At 65.3% G+C, this 21056-nt stretch overlaps 9 protein-coding genes across 9 annotated transcripts; 7 read left to right on the forward strand and 2 right to left on the reverse strand.

The window, feature by feature from the left end:
* Positions 1 to 56: 56 nt before the first annotated feature.
* Positions 57 to 1070, reverse strand: MICPUN_53628 (predicted protein; the record flags this gene model as incomplete). Its single annotated transcript, XM_002508588.1, has 1 exon — positions 57 to 1070. One exon carries the CDS (start codon positions 1068 to 1070, stop codon positions 99 to 101), a length of 972 nt encoding a protein of 323 aa, XP_002508634.1. The 3' UTR covers positions 57 to 98.
* MICPUN_61674 (predicted protein) lies at positions 1069 to 1892 on the forward strand (the record flags this gene model as incomplete). The annotated part of the gene is made up of 2 exons (XM_002508316.1): positions 1069 to 1200; positions 1284 to 1892. 2 exons carry the CDS (start codon positions 1069 to 1071, stop codon positions 1890 to 1892), a joined length of 741 nt encoding a protein of 246 aa, XP_002508362.1.
* A 282-nt stretch (positions 1893 to 2174) lies between these two features.
* On the forward strand, positions 2175 to 3307 carry MICPUN_61675 (predicted protein; the record flags this gene model as incomplete). Its single annotated transcript, XM_002508317.1, has 2 exons — positions 2175 to 2708; positions 2831 to 3307. The coding sequence occupies 2 exons, from the start codon at positions 2175 to 2177 to the stop codon at positions 3305 to 3307; spliced, it is 1011 nt and encodes a 336-aa protein (XP_002508363.1).
* A 311-nt stretch (positions 3308 to 3618) lies between these two features.
* Positions 3619 to 4386, forward strand: MICPUN_97921 (predicted protein; the record flags this gene model as incomplete). The annotated part of the gene is made up of 1 exon (XM_002508318.1): positions 3619 to 4386. The coding sequence occupies one exon, from the start codon at positions 3619 to 3621 to the stop codon at positions 4384 to 4386; it is 768 nt and encodes a 255-aa protein (XP_002508364.1).
* Positions 4387 to 4730: 344 nt separating this feature from the next.
* Positions 4731 to 6502, forward strand: MICPUN_67708 (predicted protein; the record flags this gene model as incomplete). Its single annotated transcript, XM_002508319.1, has 2 exons — positions 4731 to 5039; positions 5348 to 6502. Coding segments are annotated over 2 exons (1464 nt in total), but the record flags the coding sequence as incomplete, so codon positions are not given.
* Positions 6503 to 7189: 687 nt separating this feature from the next.
* MICPUN_108959 (Drug/Metabolite transporter superfamily) lies at positions 7190 to 8603 on the forward strand. The gene has a single exon (XM_002508320.1). It carries the CDS (start codon positions 7369 to 7371, stop codon positions 8452 to 8454), a length of 1086 nt encoding a protein of 361 aa, XP_002508366.1. The 5' UTR covers positions 7190 to 7368; the 3' UTR covers positions 8455 to 8603.
* Positions 8604 to 9106: 503 nt separating this feature from the next.
* Positions 9107 to 10867, forward strand: MICPUN_102525 (predicted protein; the record flags this gene model as incomplete). The annotated part of the gene is made up of 1 exon (XM_002508321.1): positions 9107 to 10867. One exon carries the CDS (start codon positions 9107 to 9109, stop codon positions 10865 to 10867), a length of 1761 nt encoding a protein of 586 aa, XP_002508367.1.
* A 25-nt stretch (positions 10868 to 10892) lies between these two features.
* Positions 10893 to 13404, reverse strand: MICPUN_61679 (predicted protein; the record flags this gene model as incomplete). Its single annotated transcript, XM_002508589.1, has 1 exon — positions 10893 to 13404. One exon carries the CDS (start codon positions 13402 to 13404, stop codon positions 11191 to 11193), a length of 2214 nt encoding a protein of 737 aa, XP_002508635.1. The 3' UTR covers positions 10893 to 11190.
* Positions 13405 to 15508: 2104 nt separating this feature from the next.
* Positions 15509 to 21055, forward strand: MICPUN_61680 (predicted protein; the record flags this gene model as incomplete). The annotated part of the gene is made up of 1 exon (XM_002508322.1): positions 15509 to 21055. The coding sequence occupies one exon, from the start codon at positions 15509 to 15511 to the stop codon at positions 21053 to 21055; it is 5547 nt and encodes a 1848-aa protein (XP_002508368.1).
* Position 21056: the final 1 nt, after the last annotated feature.

The raw sequence follows: 21056 nt of genomic DNA on the forward strand, positions 1-21056 counted from the left end.
ACCAGGCTTGTTTTCTGTGCATTTGCCGAGCCGCCGCCGCGACGTGCGCAGCCGTGTTGACTGCCGGTTTTTTCATTACGAGATCCATACGAACTTCATCACGAGAACGGCCAGTACCACGACGACGTGGACGCCGCGTTGCCCCCGTCCCCGCCCGAAGCCATCCTAGACTCGAGCTCAGCCCTGGCCCTCGCCGCATCCTCCGCCCTCTGCCGCTCCTTCGCCGCCTCGGGTTGCAGCACCGGCGCGGCCTGCTCGGTCGCCACGCCTCTGTTTACCCTCGGTTTGCTCGGCGACGTCAACGGCGTCGATCCTCCGCTCGGGGTCTGGACGGCGGTGGACGTGCCCGACCCTCCGGCGCCCTCGACCCCGCCGCCATCCCCGTCGTCGTCGGCGTCGACACCCCCCGAGGTCGCGGTCGGCGGGTCCTCGCCCCGCAGCGCAGCCTCCGTTTTCTCCGTGGCGGCGCGCAGCTCGTGCCCGACGCCGTCCCAGTACGATCTGCTCTCCGGCACCCTCCTCGCGCACTCGCGGATGAATTCGACGTGGTTGAAGAAGAGTCTCTCGTACGCCGAGGCTCGCCCCTCGGCCTGCGCGACTCGGGTGTGCAACTCCGGCGGTCCCTCCGTCGCCGCCGCCCGGAGCCGCGCGATCTCCGCGTCCTTCTCCTCCACAACCTTCTGCCACTCGCTCGCCTCTTCCGCGACCTGGTCCGCGGCAACCTCCACGAGCCGCTTCCGCCAGGCTTCGAACGCCTCCGCAGCCTCCGCCTCGCGATCTCGGCTCCGCGATTCCGCCTCCTCGGCGCGCCTCTCCGCGTCTGCAACCTTGGCCTCGGCGTCTTTCAGCAGCTGTTCGTACTCCGCGAGGTTCATGCGCTCCATTTGGCCGTCGCTTTTCGTGGTCACCGCCATTGTCACCGCGACTCGCCTCACGCGCACGCGAGGGCCTCTCGCGCTCGGGTGTTGAAAACTGTGTCGGGGCACCGCAGCTGGGCACCGCTGTTGAGGACTTTTTGAAGACTTGGGAAGTGTTTGGTTGCCAGGCAGCACCACAACTGGGAGCGTCATGGCGCCGAGAAACCTCCGTAAGAAGCGGGTAGCGGATTCCGACGACGAAGAGGATGAGCAGGGTGCTCAGGCGCTCCGGGAGCGCATGGAAGACGCCAAGACGCTGATAAAGAACCGTGTCAAGTCCAAGGTACCCCGCCGCTCCAACCCTAGAAAACCAAACTCATCCCACGCGCTTCGGCTCACCTGCCACTCCGTTTCCTTCCACCCCAGGGCGTCGGAGCCGAGGCGTTGGCCCTCGGATCGGGTAAAAAGGACGTGGACGCGGATGAAGACGCGGATGACGGCAAACACGCGCAATTCGCGGCGGGAGCCGCGGTGGACGTCGACGGGGAGGATCCCAACATGCTTCGCTACATCGAGCAGGAGCTGGCCAAACGACGCGGCGCCGGCGGGGACGAGGGCGGCGACGGCGCGGGTACCAGCGGCGGAGGGGCCAAGTCCGCGGAGGAGAGACTCTGGGATACCCCGGACGAGCTCCGGGTGAAGAAGACGGAGGGCGAGGAGACGGCCGATCGATGGCTCACCGGCATCGTCGAGGTTCAGCTCCCGGCGGATTACAAGATTAAGAACATCGAGGCGACGGAGCGAGCCAAGGCGAAGATGCTGGAGAAAATCCACGGCGGCGGGGACGGCGCGGCGATGGACCACCCGCACAGCAGGCAAGCGGAACTCGCGGCGTCGCGGGCGGCGTTGAGGGTGGAGGACGACGGAGGATTTCAAAAGGCTGAGGCGTCGGCAAACCTCAAGCTCCAGCGAAAGGAGTTTGCGACGTCGTTCGGAAGGGGGTTCGGCACGAAGGCGAAGAAACCCAGGCACTAATCTTAGCCAGTACGCGTAGGTAGCACACGTGCGGATGGGCGTCGACGTCTAGTTATGAAATGAGGTCTAGCGCTGAGCGCGTTTGGTAGTAATGTGAGGGTGGATATCGCCCCACGGCAGAGGCCAGGCTGATACGGGAAAGGAAGATGAGGCTGCATTTTGAGGTTGCGGGAAAAAAGGGTCGCTGCAGGCTGACCCAAAAAACACGATTTACTCTCTCCCCAGAGCGCCGGACGGGTTCTCGAAAACCGGCCTCCACTCTTGGGCGCGCGCGGCAGACCCATGTCGCGGCGAGCGGGTTTCACGGGTTCCGCGCGCGAGCGGTGGAGTCGTAACCCCTCGCGAGTGGAATCCGACTCGGAGGAGGGCGAAGAGGCCACGACCGACGAGTCCCCTGACGCTTACCGATGGGGCCCCTACCCGTTCAGCACGTACAGCCTGGACAATGAGTTTCCCGCCGCGACGCGACAGTTGGCGCTCAACGAGTGCGCGCGTGAGTTCCGGCGGTACTACGAGGGGTTGCAGGCACCCAACATTCACCTGGGATTTTCGCTCATGTCGTTCGTGTTCATGCTCCGCCTCCTCAAGCCTGTGCTCTTCCCCGGGTACAGCGTCCCCTTCGAGGAGGGGTGGGAGTACATCAGCGACGGATGTCGGGTGACACACGTCTTGGAGAATGCGGTGCCCTGGGTGCTGACGATATTCCTGCTGAGATTCGGGTTCCAGTCGCATTCGGGAACGGGAAGGCTCCTTCGACCCCCACACGTCATATGGTATCACGTGATCATGATTCTCCTGACGATGGGATCTTGCGCGGTGCGCCCTCCAACCCCCGAACACCCCCCAAAAAGCTGCTCACGAGAAAAATATCTCGTGTCTCTTGGAGATTTGAAATGTCACCGCCGGAGCTCACCCCGTCCCTCCTCCGACTCTCGCAGAGGCACACGCTGCAATGCCCGATTCCGGGCGGAATGAAGGTGGAGCTCGCCATGAGGTTGTTCGTGGTCATCGGGATATGCGTGGCGTGGCGCCCTAACGTGCCGTGGATGGCGGCCAGCCGCTTCTCGTGCTGGGCCACGTACGTGCATCTCGTCAGGGAGAACAGACCCGGGGTGTTGGCGTGGTGGCCGCTGGTGATCGCGGACTTTTGCCTCATCGTCGGGCTACCGGTGTTCGCCGCGTGGAAGTTGGAGCAGAAGGCGCGGCGGATGTTCTTCGACGAGTGCGCGATGACGAGCGTGTGGAGCAACGGAGGCGGGTTTCGGGGCCGGCGCGCGGCGCGGAGCAGCGGCTCGAGGAGCAGGAGCTCGTCGCACGGAGCCGCCACGCCGAGACGGATGCCGTCGCCGCCGCCGCTGCCGGAGCGGAGGAGCTGGTGGGAGGAGGTGATAGGTGTACGAGCGGCGCAGGGATGATCGTCCGATGCGTCGTGCTTTTAGTCGCGTCACCGACCCCGCTGACGCGTGTAACAACAGACCGCTTTGCTTTTTCCACCTCCGCGGCCACCTCCTTTCTCAGCCGCAAGTTTCGTCTCTCAGGCGACCTTTCCCGCGAGTTCACGCGGAGACGCACACCTCCTTCGCGGCTCCCTCGATTCGGGAGTCCTCGCATGCACGCCGTGCACTCGTCGTCGAGTGCCGCGGTCAGCATCAGGAAAGGTCCCGCCCGCGCCTCCGGCTCCCCGCGCGGGTCTCGCGTCAACCGAGCGCAAGCCTCGACCGAGACGATGGCCACCTCCGCCCCGGCGAGGGTCCTCCCCAGCCTCCTCCCCGACGGCTCCGGAGGCGGTGACGACGCCGGCATCTACGCGTGCCTGTTCGACATGGACGGGACGCTGTGCGACACCGACCCTCTCCACCACGAAGTCTTCTCGAATCTCCTCCTGGCGCACGGCAAGAACGGCGGGGTGCCCATCGACGACGACTTTTTCCACAAGCACATCGCCGGACGAACCAACGAGGACATCTTCGCGGACCTGTGGCCGGAGCTGTCCGTCCCCGAGCGCGAGGCGATGTGGGAGAAGAAGGAGGAGGACTTCCGCGCGCTCGCCGCGACCAAGCTGCGAAGGCTCCCGGGTCTCACCGAGCTCCTGGCGTGGATCGACGCGAGGGGCATCCGAAAGGTGGCGGTGACCAACGCGCCGCGTCCGAACGCGGAGCTCATGCTCACCTCGCTCGGTCTGGATGGGTACTTCGAGCACGTGGTCATCGGGACGGAGTGTACAAAGGCGAAGCCGCATCCGGACCCGTACCTCGAGGGCATGCGCCTTGTTGGAGCGGTCGACGCGAGCCGATGCGTGGCGTTTGAGGACAGCCCCGCAGGCGCCGCCGCCGCGGTGGCCGCGGGGATACCCACGGTTGGGGTGACGACGTCCCAGCCGTCGAGCGCGCTGGAGGGTGTCGGGGTGAGTCTGTGCGTGAAGAACTTCGCGGAGGAGCGGCTGATGCTGGCGCTGGAGTCTCGAGGAAGCAGGGAGGATGGAAGTGGCGCGTAATTATAATATTTTCGACACATTGTTGGACACGATGTTGTATGTGTGTCGCGCGACTGATTGCCATTAACATTTTAGCGTTTTTTGCAGCCCCCAGGCTTGTACACGTCGACATCGCGCTTTTCGGCATGAGGCTCGCCACATCGCAGCCGCGCAGTCGGCTCGAGCCGGTCACCCTGGGTCCTATCGTCACCCCCACAGTCACCGGGCGGATCGCGTTACTGCACCGCTCCGTGTACCGCTCCCAGCGCCGTACCATCGCCGTCTCGGGCGTCGCCTTCGCCAACGCGACCGCCGACGATCCAGATAACAAAAAGGCGAGGATGACGGGGTCCGACACGACGACGCGGGTGGTGGTCTGGTTCCGCAACGACCTCCGTCTGCAGGACAACTACGCGGTGAAGCAGGCGGAGTCCATCGCCACGCGAACCGCGGGATGCGACGTCCTCCCCCTGTACGTCTTCGACCCTCGCACGTTCGCGCCCAGCTCGTGGGGATCGCCCAAGTGCGGCGGCCACCGAGGCAGGTTCCAGCTCGAGTCCGTGCTGAACCTGAAGAGGAACCTTCGCGCCATCGGATCCGACCTCCTCGTCGCGGTGGGCAAGCCCGAGGAGGTTATCCCGAAGTATCTCCTCGACGCTCCGGGCGCCAAGAACGTTGTCCTGACACAGGTGAGTGAACTCCTTGCTTGGAACCCGTCACCTTCCTGCGGCCCGCCTCTTTTTTATTTCTGCGTGCTCGCCTGTCCAAGCGCCAATGATGGCCGCCGGCTCCCTCGGGGGTCTGCGGTAACCTTTACTGAACCGGAGCGCCATCCGGCTCGATGACCAACTATGTATATAGTTTGTGCTATCTGAGGTGCAATGCGACGAGCCCGCTGTTTTCAGTTTGCGTCCACCGTTGTTGCTCGTTTCGGTACCGATAGATTGATGATCCTCTGCTCAATCTGTCCATCCGTGCGCAGGAGGAGGTTTGCAGCGAGGAGCTCAGGGTGGATGCCAAGGTCAAATCCGCTGTCAAGAGCGCGGGCAACCTGAACAGGCTGGATAAGATCTGGGGCAGCACCCTCTACCACAAGGACGACCTCCCGTTCAGATCCGACGCGTCCGACCTCCCGGACGTCTTCACCCCATTTAGAAACAAGGTTGAGTCAAAGTCCGAACCGCGCGAGCCGGTCCCGCCCCCCGCCAAGGGCGCGCTTCCCGTGCCCTCGGACATGACGGAAGCCTTCGCGTTCGAGCCGACGGTCGCGGACCTGCCGTTCGCGAACGAGGATGAGCGCGCCATCGCGGCGGCGGGTGCGCACCCCGACGGCGTCCTCCCCTTCGAGGGTGGCGAGTCCGCGGCGCTCGCCAGGGTTCGGTACTACGTCTGGGAGAGCGAGAAGATCGCCACGTACTTCGAGACGCGCAACGGCATGCTCGGCGGGGATTACTCGTCCAAGCTGGCGCCGTGGCTCGCGCACGGATGCGTGTCGCCGCGGCAGGTTGTCGCCGAGGTTCGCAAGTTTGAGTCGCAGCGCGTGGAGAACAAGTCAACGTACTGGCTCATCTTCGAGCTCATCTGGAGGGATTTTTTTAAGTTCTTCGCGCTCAAGCACGGTAACGCCATCTTCTTCTCCGAGGGCACCGCGGGCGGCAAGATGGGCGGCGCCGGGTACAAAGGCGGCGCCGGCCCGTGGCGCGACGACCCCGCCGCGCTCGCCGCGTGGAAGGAGGGCAAGACCGGATACCCGCTGGTGGACGCCAACATGCGCGAGCTGGCCGCGACGGGATTCATGTCCAACCGAGGCAGACAGAACGTCGCGTCCTGGCTCGCGCTCGACGCCGGGGTGGACTGGAGGCTCGGCGCCGAGTGGTTCGAGAACAAGCTCCTGGACTACGACTGCTCCGCCAACTGGGGTAACTGGGTCGCCGCCGCCGGGATGACTGGCGGCCGCGTCAACAAGTTCAACATCGCGAAGCAGACCAAGGACTACGACCCCGAGGGTGAGTACATCAAGTACTGGGTCCCCGAGCTCAGGAAAGTCCCGGCGAAGTACATCGCCGAGCCCAGGCAGATGCCCGGCGACGTCGCGCAAAGCGCCGGATGCGTCATCGGCGTTGATTATCCCGCCCCGTTCAGGCTACCGGCGCGCCGGGAGTTCTCCTCCTCCTCCGGCGGCGGTGGGGGGCGCGGAAGAGGTGGCAGGGGTGGCGGTAGGGGTGGACGAGGCGGCGGTGACAGGGGCGGCGGCGGTAAGAACAACCGCGGGTACAAGCAGCGCCAGCAGGCTGTGGACGTCTACGGCTGAGATAATTGCATTTTTTTATGACAAATACAAGCAAGTATGCGAATAAGGACTGCCCTGCTCCACAACAACACTCTTGATACAAAATAATTAGACCCGGGGCGTCCAGAGGTTGTGTTCCAGACCGAGAAAAAAGAAAATCAAAATAAATATTTAGGTCCCACGCAGAATCGAACTGCGATCTGCAGAATCAGAATCTGCTGTGCTAACCATTACACCATGGGACCATTCGGGCCATTTGTATGGGTATTCCCCGACGAGCAGGGAGTACAAATCGATTACGCATCTTTTCACGAAAGTTGGCCTCATGTATCGATCGAGTTTGGTAGGAATTTTGTCTGTCACACGTCCATCGCTCGAGTTATAAACCGTCGATTTACTCCATACAACGTGCAGTCAGCTCAAATCCCGGGTAACACCCCGCTGTCACTGTACTCCATACGATCCTCGGAAATGCTCGAAAACACGCTCTCCGTGGGAAGGGACCCGGCCCACGCGCCACTTCCAACCGAGCGGCGCCTCTTGGAAACGGGTGAGCGAACGACTCTCTGGAGTACAGAGAGCTTTTGTGACCCAGCATCGCGGTCCACAGGCGCGTCGTCGAGACCCCGCCTTCTTCGGAGCAGCACCCCGAAGGGCCTTTCAGCAGATCGGCAGGAGAGCTGGGTAACCGAGCCAACTCTTCTTCAAGCAAAATGAGCTCCCCGAAGGATGCCGCTGCGGGAGTGCCGGCGACGTCAACCGTCCTGAAGATCATCGGGTGCGTGGTGGGTGTCGTGGGCTCCCTCCTCGTGTACGGTATCCTGCAGGAGAGGATCATGACCCGCCCGTACGGCGAGGGCGAGGACGAGGAGTTCTTCACCTTCTCCGTGTTTTTGGTCATGAACAACCGCCTGGTGTCCATGTGCGTGGCGGTCATCGTGCTCGCCGTCATTCGCGGCGCGGTCGCACCGGTGGCGCCCATCTACAAGTACGCGGCCGTGTCTTGCTCGAACGTGATCGCCACCACGTGCCAGTACGAGGCGCTCAAGTACGTCTCGTTCCCCGTCCAAACTCTCGGCAAGTGCGCCAAGATGATTCCCGTCATGATCTGGGGCTACTTCATCAGCAACAAGCGGTACGGGCTGTACGACTACCTCATCGCGACCGGTGTGATGGTGGGATGCACCATCTTCGCCCTCTACGGACCCACCACCTCTTCCCACGGCGGTAGTAGCAAGAAGAGCGAGAAGGAGACCGGAATGTACGGCATCGCGCTCATGGGCGGCTACCTCGGCTTTGACGGGTTCACGTCTACGTTTCAGGACAAGCTCTTCACCGGGTACCAGATGGAGACGTACAACCAGATGCTCTGGGTGAACTTCTGCAGCGCGGTCATCTCTTCGTTCTGGCTCATGTCCGATAGCTCCATGGGCGACGCGATCGCGTTCGTCAAGAAGCACCCGGCGGCCATGTCCGACGCGCTGGTTCTCTCCGCCGCGTCCACCCTCGGGCAGCTGTGCATCTTGTTCACGATTAAGGAGTTTGGCGCGCTGCTCTTTGCGACGATCATGACCACCAGGCAGTTCCTGTCCATCCTGCTGTCGTGCATCCTATTCATGCACCCGCTCACGTGGCAGCAGTGGATCGGCACCGTCATGGTGTTCTCCGCGCTTTACGGCAAGGTCATCATCGGCGGGATGAAGAAGAAGGAGCCCAAGCCGGACAAGCCCGACCCCGAGGTGGGCTACGGCGCTGAAGAGCGGAAGGGCCTGATGGAGGGTGCCGAGAAGTCCTCGTGAGCACCCGAAACTCGCTAGGGGGTTGGGCAGCACAACAGAATAGTTGAAACACATCATTGGGAATGGGGATTAGGGGCAAAGGAGGAACCAACACGCGTTGGAGCTTGCGCACCTACTGCTTCGTAGCAAGTGTAAGAGAAATGTTTTTGAAACGTCCTTCGCCATATGATAGTTCTAGCCTAGCGCACGGGTTCTGAAGAGCGGCGCGGAGATGACTCGCGCTGGTGAGCGAGCTCGCGCGTTGGTGACCGCCCTCTCGATACGGGACGACCACTCGTCCACCTCGGGCCGATACACCTTAACGGACGAAGAGGACGACCGAGTAGATCTCAAACTAAATCCCGTCGCGGGTCGTCGCTGGGTCGACCCTCGCGCTCGTTGGGTCGCCGCCTCTCTCGCCCCGCACCTCCACGCGGACTCCCCAGAGCATGCGCGCGATATATTGACCGCGACGGTCCTGTGTGAGTGTTCCTACAAGTCCCCGGAGTCACACGTCAGGGAGAGGGTCGCCGAGCTGTCGCGCGAGTTCCCTCCGTTCGCGGTGCGCCTGTCGGGCGTCAGCGCCAGCGTCGAGGGCCGCGCGAGGCGGAGGTATCTGGTCGCCCGCGCGCCCGGGGTGACGTACGTCGCCTTCACCGGCACGAGAGAGGCGATGGACTTCCTCGCGGACGCGTCGTTCCTGCAGACGCCGCTCGCCGAGGGACTCGGCCTCGGGAGCGATGTTAAATCATCCGCCGGGGGGAGGCCGATGGTGCACAGGGGTTTCGCCGCGCGCGCGAGGGAGGTGCGAGCGCACGTGCGCGCGGCGTGGCGTCGCGCGAGGGAGAGGGGCGATCGGTTCGTGCTGTGCGGGCACAGCCTGGGCGGGGCGGTCGCGACGCTCGCCGCCGTCGCGATCCTCGCAGAGGCGGACGACGACGAGTCGCGTTCGGCGGCGGCTGAGGCGCTGAGGTGCGTGGCGTTCGCGTCGCCGCCCGTGGGTAACTCCGCGTGGAGACGAGCGGTGTGGGAGCGCGGGTGGGGTCCCGCGTTCACCAACGTGTGCGTCCCGGAAGATCCCGTCCCGAGGCTGCTGTTCACGCCGCGGCGAGGGGCGACAGTCGACGCGCCGCGACAGCCGCCGACGCGGGATACCTCGCGGGAGGCCAACGCCGCGCGCAGGCTCCCGCGCCTGGTCCCGATGACGCAACGTCGTTCGGATGAGACGCAGGGCGACGCTGGGGGGGGCACGGGCAAGTCGTCCTACCTTCGCGCGGCTGGTCGAGCCATTCGTCCGGAATACGTCCACCTGGGACCCATACACCACCTGTTACGCGGCGGTCGCATCGTATCGTCGGACGCTCATACGATATCGGACGACGAAGGCGTCGCCGGTGCGGCCGGAGGGGACGTCGCCGCCACGACCGACGAGACGCGGGAGGGCGGGCCGGGTGCCATCGCGGCTGTCCGACACGCGGTGCTCCGTCACACCATGCGAACGTACCGGGCCAGGATGGTGGAGCTGTGCGACGGAGCTGTTGGAGCTAAGCCGGGTTCGCACCCGCGTCGTCCGCCATCGTCCACCGGCATCCTTCCGCGGCCCGTCGGAACGGCGATCGACGCGACGCCCAACCCACGTCCGATGATCGCGGTCGCCGTCGTCTCCGTCGGCGAAGATGGAGCGTCGTTCGCCGCGTCGACGTCGATCAGGGGTTTGGATCTGGATTTGTGCGACGTCAAGGCGGGCGTGAAGGCGGAGGTGAGAGGGTGGCCGTGCGTCGTCGCCCACACGTCGCCGATGTGTTCTCCCTCGGAACTCGCCGTCCGCGTCTCGGCGCCGAGCTTCAACGGCGAGAAACTTCCCGACGCCGACGCGGGGGGACCGAGCGTATTTGGCTGGGCACCGATGATACTGTCGTGCGGCGGCGACTTTGGCGACGCCAGGGTTGGGGTTAGGGTTACCCCTAGGCGGGTGTGGGTCACCGCGGGCGACGACGTGGACGTGGACGACGTAACGGACGTAACGGACGCGTTCCGCGAGACGGACGGCGGGTGGATCGACTTTCGTTCCGTCGTTTCGGTGGAGCGGCGGCGGTGGTCCATTCGTCGATTGCTCGGATCGCTCGGCGGCGCTCCGGATCGCCCGCCCGCGCCCGGCGACGTCTTCGTGGTCGTGACGGCCGGTGACGTGGCCGAGGACGGCGCGACGGTTCGCGTGACGCCGGGTACGAACGTCAGGGACGCGAGGCGGGCGTTACTTGGGGCGTTACGGAGGACCGAGCGCGACGCGTTGGCGCACGCGGCGGACGCGCTCTTTGACGATCCGAGGCGGCGGAAGTCTCCGTTCCGCCAGGGGTTCGCCTTCGGCGCGGCGGCGGCGGCGGGAGCGGCGTTCGGCGCGGCTCTCAGACGGGACTTCGAGGGAGAAGGGTGAGACGCGCGGGAAGGTTTAAGGGTACGTAGGTTTCGTGGTAAGTGTTAGGTAATATTACAATCAAGATGAATGAAGCGGATTACAGTATGCAAATCATGGCAGGCCCCCGCGGCTACTCCAGTCCTCGACCATGCAAACAACGCTGTTGTGATAATAATGTCGTCAGGCAGGTAATACTCAGGCAAGTTTTCCAACCCGTTGGTCTCGTCTGATAACGCGACGAGCCCACGGGCGCGAGCGTATTGACATTTTTCGCTCACCGTCGACGAACCGTGTCCGTTTTTCGTGACATTTCACGTGATGACCATTTCAGTTCGTGAGGTTTAGAGGGAGTGGCTCAGGAGGTAGTCGTACTGCCTCGCGATGAGTGCCAGCTTGCTGAGGAGAACACGATCGTCCTCAATCATCTGGTCGAGCGGCTGTTTGCCGCTGACCAGGTCTTTGAGCTGCGCCGCGCCGAGCACGGTTCGCAGCACAGACCCGCCGGGGATGTCGACGGGCTGCCCGGTGAGGCACTTCTGGGACGCCACGCGGCGCTCAGCCATGGTAGACTCCGGGGAGATGAACTCCGTGAGGTCGGCGGTCATGAGCGCGTAAACCTTCTTGAGGTCCGCGGTGCTGAAAAAGTCCTCGTCGGGTCCGCTGCGGAGGCGCACGGCGATGATGGTGTTGACGCCGCCGAGCTGCCAGTCGCCCTCGTAGTCGACGGCTGGGACGTACTCGAGGTGCGGGGAAAACTTCTGCGCCTCCTCGCGCATGGCGTGAACCCACGCGCGGACGTGCTTCTCGGTGTTGGCGATGCCGCCGTTGGCCTCGGTGGCGTCGTTGAGCGTCTCCATCTCGTGCAGGCCCGCGGCCCACCTGAGCAGCACGCCGCTGTTGCAAAAGCCCGGGGGCATCGCGTCGTGGAGCTTGGGGAGGACGTCGCCGATGTCGTGGTGCGTCAAGTAGCTGGCGCACGCCTCCGCGATGGCCGCGACGGTGGCGGGGGACTCCTCCCCGAGTTGGTCGTTCATGGTTTCGACCGCGCGGTGGGGGAAGAAAACCGCGCTACCAAACGAGGGACCGCCGAAAAACTTGGACGACGTCATCAGGATGGGACCCTGATCGTTCAGCCACCTCGGGATGAGGTTCGGGTGGTGCCTCATCTGGCACGCGTCCAGGACGGACACGACGCGCTCGCCAAACTCGGCGACGAGGGTATCGGCCACGGCTGGGGAGGGCATGACGAGGCCCGTCTTGGAACCGGCGACGGTGTGAAGCACCACGACGGCGGCGGGGTCCGACGCGAGAGCCTCGCGAGCCTTGGCCTCGACGATGGCGTCGTAGTCAGCCTTGCCGCGGCCGACGTCGGTGTCGCCGCCGCGGGCGACGAGCTCGACGGACTCCATGGCCGCGAGGTCGTGGAGCGCGGGGAGCTCCTGGCCCATGTCGACGCGGTTGCCGCCGAGGGGCACAGCCTTGGAGAAGAATCGACCCTCCGCAGCCTCGGTGGTGCCGGAGCCAACCTCGCCGGCGCACGCCACGAGGGAGATGACGTTACCGCGCTGGGCGCCGTCGCGGAAATCCACCGGGCGGTCCAACTCGGGGACGCGGCGCGCGAGGGCGCGGGACGCGAGCACCGCCTGGAGCAAGGGCATCGTCTCGGCGTCGGTGCCCGAGGGGTGAACAACCGCCCGGCCGTTGCCGCCGCAGAAGAGTTCCTCGACCCTGGCGCGGACTTCGTCGATGAGAACGACGTCGGCGGACTCCTCGCCCTCCCAGAGGCGGTGAAGCATCTCCTTGGACGCCTCGAGCGCGCCCGGGGTCGGGGAAGAGGAGGTGCAGGTGCCGCGGTGGAGAAGGTCGGGAGCGCGGGCGTACATGCCGGTGAAGTACTTGTTGAGGCGGCGCTCGCCGTGGAAGACGGAGCGGTCGTCGCTGCCCTTCTCCATGAGGCACACGGTGGATTCTTCGATGATCTGGGTCTCGATCGCGCGGACCAAGGAGCTGAGATCCTCGATGGTGTTGTCCAGGGGCATGGCCAGCGGGAACATGATCTCAGCCACCATCATGCCGGACGAGTCGGGCACGAGATTCATGAGGCCTTCGTCGCGCTCTGCGACGCACCGGGTGACGCGGAACACGTCGTCCAGGCCTTCCATGCGGGGCGAACCCATGAGGAAGCGAACGCCGTAGACGTCGCCGTCGCCGTGGATCTTCTGCGAGTAGAGGCGAAAGTGCTTGGACGCGAGCAGGAGCTCCTTGAAGATGGTCGCCTGCGTCAGGCCGTCGCCGCGCCTGGCCTTCTTGCTGGGGACCGCAGAGCTCTCCGTGGGACCCCAGAGGTCGGGAGAGACCTCCACGATGTCGCGGAGGCGGGTGACTCGCATGGAGTGGCGGACGCCGACTTGGATCTTCGAATCGCTGCCGCGGTCGGCGGAGACGGCGTTCACCCTGACCGCGACGCGGCGTGAGGCGACGGTGCCCCGCGCGCCGCGGGTCATCGAAAGCCTCACACCCTTGAGCGCGGTGGTGGAAGAAATGGCGAGGGACATCTCGCGTGTGTGTTGGTGTGTGTAGTCGTTTGTGTGTGTGCTGTTAGCGAGACGACGCGAGAATCCGTGTCTGAACCGCTGACGATGGAATCGCCAAGAGGTAACCGGCGGCCGCCGCGGTTAACTCGATTAGTGCCTGTTCTCAGAACCAGGCGTTAGCGGAGCGCCTAAACGAGGCGCTCGCGCGTGCGTGAGGTGACGATCCGCGACAACTGTTGGACCAGGGGGTAGCGAGGGGTGCTCGTCAGAAAACGGAATATTCCCGTGCCGTGGTCAAGGCTGGCCTCAACGCCGGGGGAAAGCTGAGGATTGCGGGGGTCGGAGTGAGACGGCGTTCACCCTGACCGCGACGCGGCGTGAGGCGACGGTGCCCCGCGCGCCGCGGGTCATCGAAAGCCTCACACCCTTGAGCGCGGTGGTGGAAGAAATGGCGAGGGACATCTCGCGTGTGTGTTGGTGTGTGTAGTCGTTTGTGTGTGTGCTGTTAGCGAGACGACGCGAGAATCCGTGTCTGAACCGCTGACGATGGAATCGCCAAGAGGTAACCGGCGGCCGCCGCGGTTAACTCGATTAGTGCCTGTTCTCAGAACCAGGCGTTAGCGGAGCGCCTAAACGAGGCGCTCGCGCGTGCGTGAGGTGACGATCCGCGACAACTGTTGGACCAGGGGGTAGCGAGGGGTGCTCGTCAGAAAACGGAATATTCCCGTGCCGTGGTCAAGGCTGGCCTCAACGCCGGGGGAAAGCTGAGGATTGCGGGGGTCGGAGGCGTCTCTCACCTGTGGCGGATGCGTTTGAGCGCCCCTGTGAGTCTGCTACCGGGTAAGCAGCTCGATCTGCACGAGAATGGAAGCCGAGGGGGTAAGATGACGGTTCGTCGACGGTCCGCGGCGCGCGATCCGGTGGAATAATTAATTCCCGGCCGCAAAACTCGGGGCTGACTGGGCAGGGGGCCGAGCAGACGTGGGGCGGCGACGATCGGTGGATCTCGCGAATCTCGCCAAAGAAACGCCGTCTGGGCGACCGGACGACGCGTCCGCATCCGTCGAGCCCTCGACCCACGGATTTCCGAGGCAATATCCGCGATGTCCCGGGGTGCCGCGCCCACAGGGCGGCTGGCCAAAAAACCTGGAGCGTGCGTTAATGTGCCCGAGAAGGAAAAAATCCACGGAGTGCGCCTCCGGGAACGGGGGTTAGCGTCGCCCACGACCGTCCCAACGCCCAAAAAGACGCTCGGACGGCGGCTCGGATCGCGTGAGATGCCAATTCGAGCGGCAATTCGGTCGATCACACGCATTTCTCCGCTCGACGAAACCCACGCTGCCATCCCGAACACGAACGCAGATTACCAGCCGGGGCAGAAACCGACGATGGCGAATAGACACGTCGCCGGGTTCGCCGCGCCGGCTTTCGTGCGACCGAAAAAAACGACGGCGAAGCGCTCGGGGGTGTCGTACGTACCTTCGAGTGTTCGAAACGAGCGGTCGGACCACTCGAGCGTGACGTGCGCGAATGGATCGCGCGCGCGTTGTTGTGGAGCGAACATGTTTGTTGCGCCAGTCTGGGGAATAAAAATCAGCCGGGGTGGAAAACGTGGCATTCGGCTGGTCGTATGGAAGTTCAGTCACAATATATCGCGGAAAACGGATTTCATTGGATTTCGACCGCGACACGGGTTTCAGTGAGAGGGCTGTGAGAATTGTGCTCTTCTCGACCAATAAAAACTCGACAATCAAGGGTTCGAGCGCTGTTGACTCGTTCAAACTTTTCCCGCTCCCCTCTGCTCTGGAGATGCTGACGTGGGAAATTGATTTGGCGGCTGCTTTGAACCGCATTCGTTGCGGGCAGCACTTGGTCAGGAACGGTCAAAAGGCTGACGGGATCCTGGGCGATTTTTTCGCGGATGAGATGATTTTTTCCGAAGCGTGTGTGAAGATCACATCGACTGGATGGCATGTTTGGGGTATAGAAGCATTATTTCCCAAAAACTCGGCAGCGTCACACTGGTTCGCTGCAAAGGGAAGTGCCCCGCGCTGCCGGGCTGGGCGGGCGGGCAGAGCGAGGAAGGCACCGTCCTTTCTCGGAGGTTACACATTTCTTTGGAGCGATGTCGCTGCTGGCGTCGCTCTTCGGAGCCGGGAAGAGCGGCTCCGCGCCGCCCGGTCCGGTGTCTTCCGTGGCACGGAGCGATGGGAGCAAGCGCTCGGGCGGGAGCGCCGCGGTGAACGCCGTGGACCTCGGGGAGATGCGCGCCAAGGCGGCGACGGACAAGCTTCGCGTGGTGAACGAGGCGATTGCCGAGCACGACACGTACCTGGCCACGTTGGCGATATACGAGCGGCTCATCACGGTGTATCGCGCCAAGAAGGCGGGGTTGGAGGCGCTCGCGGCGGCGCGAGGGGCGATGAGGGACGCCGTCGACGCGGTCACCACCCCTCGCGCGGGGATTACCGAGACGAATGGCGCCAACGAGGAAAAAGGCACTGGCACCAGGTACGAGGTGAGCCCCGAGGAGTTACTCGAGCAGCTCGGTCCGGAGCCGAAACCTCCGGCGCAGCGGTCGCCGGTCAACGAACCGAGAATCGCCGCGGACGGCACCGAGGGCCCGCCCATCTTCCTCCTCGCGTGCGCCGCGCTGGAGGGTTCCGCGGATGCCGCGCGGGTACTTCCCGAGCTGCTAAAGCGAGGCGCGGATGCAAACGCGCGAGGCACGCGGCACGACCACGGCGCCGACGTGCCCGCGCTGTGTCTCGTGGTGGGGGCGATGGAGGGCGTGGCGAAAATCGTCGCCGCGTCGGAGGAGGCGGCGGAGGAGGACGTCGATGGAGGATGTCAACGGAGGACGTCAACGGACGCGGACGATATCGTCAACGAAAAGGCGGATGATGTCGACAATGAGGCGGTTCCGCGTCCGACGCGAACGCGCCCAGCCTCCGCGGACGACCTCGCGGACTTTGCCACCGCCCTCCTCGCCGCGCCCAACTTGGACGTGGACGCGGTGGGGAGACTCGGGAGGGTGCACGAGAGCGCCAGGAACGGCCACCTCAACGCTCGGTACCGGGGACTCGTCCCGTACGGCGGAGCGGTCGGCTCGGAGGGAACCGCGCTCTTCCTGGCGACGTGCGCGGCGACGGCGAACGCGCTCGACGGGGATTCGAGGGGCGCGGTCGCGGCGGTTCACGTCGCCGCGCGGCTCATGGGTTCCGGCGCGGACGTCAACGCCATCGGCGCTCGGCCCGGGTGGTGGGCGCGGTGCGGCCCCAGGCTCACGCCCGTCTCGATGTGCCTAGCCGCGCTGGAACAGACGGCTTCGCTGACGGACCGAGCCGCGTACGTATCCTCTCGCGTGGCCATCGCGTCGCTGGCGTCCGCGCTGATCCGCGGACACGGCTTCGATCACGCCGTCGAGGCCACGTTCTCGCACAGGCCGGACGCGGATGAGCTGAGAGTGCGCCGCGTCGCGCCCGGGGACGCGTCCACGATACATACGGGCACGACCAAAAACTTTGGATCCACGTCATCCAACGCCCCGCCCGTGTACGCCAGCGGACCCGCGCTGTGGCACGCGTGCTGCGCGGTGGTCGAGGGCGCCGGCGCGCCGGCGTTATCCCTGGCGCGCGAGCTCCTCGAGATGGGCGCGGACCCGAACTGCGTCGGGTCGCGGCCCGGGCACTGCGCCGCCGGCACGCCGGCGTTGGCGATGTGCGTAGCCGCGCTGGAAGGGCGCGCGGCGGAGGACGGGAAGAAGGCGTGGTGGCCGTCGACGGACGGCGTGGCGGGATCCAGGGTTCCGTCGACGCTGTCGGTGCGAGCGTCCGTGTCGGATGGGGCGACGACGGATGGTGGGTCGGCGCCGTCGACGTCTTCCTCTCGGCGGGACGCCTCCGGAGGCGGGAAGAAGCTCCACCCGGTGGACGGCGAAGAGACTTCCGAGACGGACGCCGAGGCGGAGCCCCGAGAGGAGATCTCGTGGATGGCGAGGATGATTCAGTCCGCGGCCGACACCGCGGCGGAGATTGGCGAGGATTTCGCCTCGCTTCAGAAGAACATAGCGGACGCGGCGGCGGATGTCGTCAACGCCGCCGCCGCCGCCGTCGGCACCACGCTCGACTCGCACGACGACAGGGAGAGACGCGCCAGGACCGATGCGCTAGAGCTCGTCAAGGCGCTCATCGCGCGCGGCGCGGACGTCAACGCTCCGATGGAGATCCGAAGGCCCCACGCTGAAGATCTCATCACGCGGAACGCGTATCCGTTGGGCTTAGCTCTCGGCGTGTACGCGGAGAAGCCGGAGATCACCGAGGCGTTGGCGGCGGCGGTGAAACTTCTCGACTCCGGCGCGGATGTGAACGCGGTCGGCGTGGCCAATTACCCCGTCGTCGCGCCTCCGCTGCACGTTGCGTGCGTCGCGGTGCACAAAGATCTGCCCTTGTCCGCGATGCTGTTCGATAGGATCCTCGAAGCCGGCGCCGACCCGAGCGCTTGCGCGGTTTTTCCCGAGGGGAGCGAGTGCCCCCCGGTGGTCGAATTGCTCCACGCGCTGCGCGAGGGTGAGCGCGATCGCGTGCTCATCGCGTCGATGATCGAACGTCTGATCGACGCGGGCGCGGACGTGGTGCGTTCGCACCCGGAGGTGTACCTACCCGAGCCTCACCCCGCGTACGCGGCCAAGGAGAGGGACTTTGGCATCGCAGGGGACGACAAACGACCGGTCACCGACCAGTCATCGACAAACGATCCCATGGACACAAACGGAAGCGACGTGGAAGACGCCGAGTCCGCGCTGGGCAGATCCGCGCGACGCCAGGCTGCGTCGTTCGTCGACGCACGCGGGTCGGGCGCTGGATCGGTGAGCGGGTCGTCGGACTCGGAAGGTGACGTGTCGATGGCGGACGCGTCCGACGCCGGTGAAAACGACGGTGAAAACGTCGGCGCGACCCGGCCCAAACACCGGACGAGGGTGGGCACCTGCGAGTACACACCGCTGTTCTGGGCGCTCGAGGCTGTGTACGGCGAGGGTCACGACGAGGCGAGGCAGTGCGTGGAGTGGATCGTTGAGAGACGAGGGTGGGAGGTTGACGAGCAGCAGGGTCTGAACCACCAGTCCTGGGTGGAGGGTTCGCTGGTTGCGTGTGCGGTAGCCGCCGCCGTCGAAGCCGCGGCGCCCATCGACGAGCTCTCCATCCCACCGGCCCCGCCCGGCGCCGATCCAAAGGGAGTCGACTCCGGGGGGTCCCAAGCGACGCGACCGGCGGGCGATGGGACGTCGCCACCGCTGGCGTCGCTGCTGGAGGGATGGACCGGTCACCGACCAGTCACCGACCAGTCACCGACTGACGCGGCTCGCGCCGCCGTCGGCTCGCCGTCGCCCGGTGCTCCGCTCGCCAAGAACGACCGAGCCGACGTGGACGAAGGGCCGGTGGATAACGTGGAGAGGGCGTTCAGGGACCCGGCGTACCACCACCCGGCGAGTCTCATCCACCACTTCCCCGACATCGCCCACCACAACCTGCTGCTGGAGCGCACGCGCGAGGAGATGCCGCAGACGAAACCAATCCAAAAAATCGTCAAACTCGGCGCGCTCGGTCGGTTCCGCGGGCGAACCAAGGGCATACTCGGCGCGTCGCGTTTCGATAAAGCCGCGCAAGGGCGGTTCGCGCCCGTGGAGAAGGCGCAGGCGCAGGCGAAGGCGGACGCGGTGTCGGATCGTCCCGCCGAGATCTCCGCGGAGGAGGCAAAGGCGGGGGCGGCGCCGATCCCCGCCGCGACGACCGTTACGACCGTTACGACGCCGCCGACCGACGATGCAGAGCCGCCCCGTGCGCTCACAGCGCGGGACGCCGCGCTTCACGCCGACATCGACGCGATGGGCGCGCCGTCCCAGGCTGGCGATGACGCGGAGTCGCCGGAGCCCGACCTCGAACCGTCCGCGCCTATTGAATACGTTCCGTTCGACCCGGTCGCGCACAAGGCCAGGGCGGTGGCCAGGCGGTCCTCGCGGCTGTCCGCCTGCATCAAGACGGCGAACATCATGGTGCGACACTGCAAGCGCGTGGACGCCGGCGCGGTCAACCCGCTGCTCGCGGAGCTGGGCGCCGGTGCGTTGACCCCGTTTGAGTTTACCCCGCTGTTCGCGGCGCTGCACGGAGCGGCGTGCGCTCGGGGCAGGGAACAGCTCATCGTCGCCCTGCACTTCGCCACGACGCTGCTGGACGCCGGCGCGAGCGTCGTCGGGGAGGACAACTCCGGCAGGCACGCGCCGCTCGAGGGCGTCGGCGGCGCCAAAAACGCCGGCCGAAACCTCAAGGGCGATTCCGCTGCGTCGTCGACGTCGGCGCTCCGGTCGTACCCGCTCATGTGGGCCGCCGCCGCCGTGCTTCGATCCGATTACCCGTACCAGAAGGTGGACGACGCGTGCGCGCTGGTGAAGAGGCTGCTCGTCGCGGGCGCGGATCCGTCGGAGGTGAACCTGCGCGTGTCCGTCCCCGGCGACGAGACCGAGTCCGGCCCTGGGGGGTTCAAGACGGGTAGGAAAGCGTCGAAAGAGGGACTCATTCGCGGCGCGAGGGTGCTACACCTGTGGGACGAACGCGCGCTCCTCCTGGAGATTCACTCCGCCGACGCGTGGCAGCGCGCGCTGACGCTGCGCATGAAGCTCGCGGAGATGCTCTCCCAGGCTGGCGCCCGTTCGGTGTTCCGTCCAAAAACGCGACCCGGGGACCTCGCGAAAACGGCGCTCGCCGCGGAGGCGAGGAACCGTCGATTCGATTCCCACGACGGGGACGCCCACCCGTGGACGAAGGACGAGGCGGACGCCGCCGCGCTGATGGAGCGCGCGTCCGTCCCGACGCGGTACCACGGCTGGCGTCGCCCCGTCGACGACGACGAGGCTGGGCCGCGGGACGACCACCTCTTCAGCCGCGGCGATCTCTTCCACGACCTCCGAGGTAGGCACACCGACGAGGTTCCCGGATACGGAGCGCCGGCGATCATCCCCGGCGCGACCCGCATCGTCGTGCTCAACGAGAAGGACGAGGGCAAGGCTGGCGTCGTCGAGACCAAGAAGGTGTCGAGGGATGAGCTCGTGAACGAACGAGACGTGCCCACCAGCGTCTTGGTGTCCAGGATGACGATCGAGGCGGATGCGAAAGTCGCGGCGGACAAAATATACGCGGCGGAGGGTCGAGACGCCGTGCGCGACCTCCTGGGCCGCGACAACGACTCGGACACGGACGACTCGGACACCGACGACGAATACGACGACTATCACCGCGCCAACGACGACAGGAACACGGCCAAGGCCAAGACCCGCGCGCAACTCGCGAGGGAGAAATGGCGCCGCAGCATGGACAAGGTGGCGCACGGCCGAACGAAGAGCGACCAGATTGCGCTGCGACGGATGCGGTCTTCAGACGCCTCGGATAAGAATCGGTCGATGGGGGAGATGGCGAGGATGGCGCTCGATGGTTTGCGGGAGGTTGTCGCGACGAACGTGACCTCGTTGAGGTTGGGATCCGGCGCCGGCGGTGGAGACGAGGTGAAGTACTTCGACGACGAGGCCGATTGGCTCGCGTCGTCGAGCGCGACGGGTAGAAGGCGGAGGCAGCCGACGGTGCGCAGGGAGTTGTACGGTCCTCACACCGAGCGTCTCTAGC

The sequence above is a fragment of the Micromonas commoda genome, chromosome 10 (genome assembly GCF_000090985.2).
Source record: "Micromonas commoda chromosome 10, complete sequence".
Classification (NCBI taxonomy): Eukaryota; Viridiplantae; Chlorophyta; class Mamiellophyceae; order Mamiellales; family Mamiellaceae; genus Micromonas; species Micromonas commoda.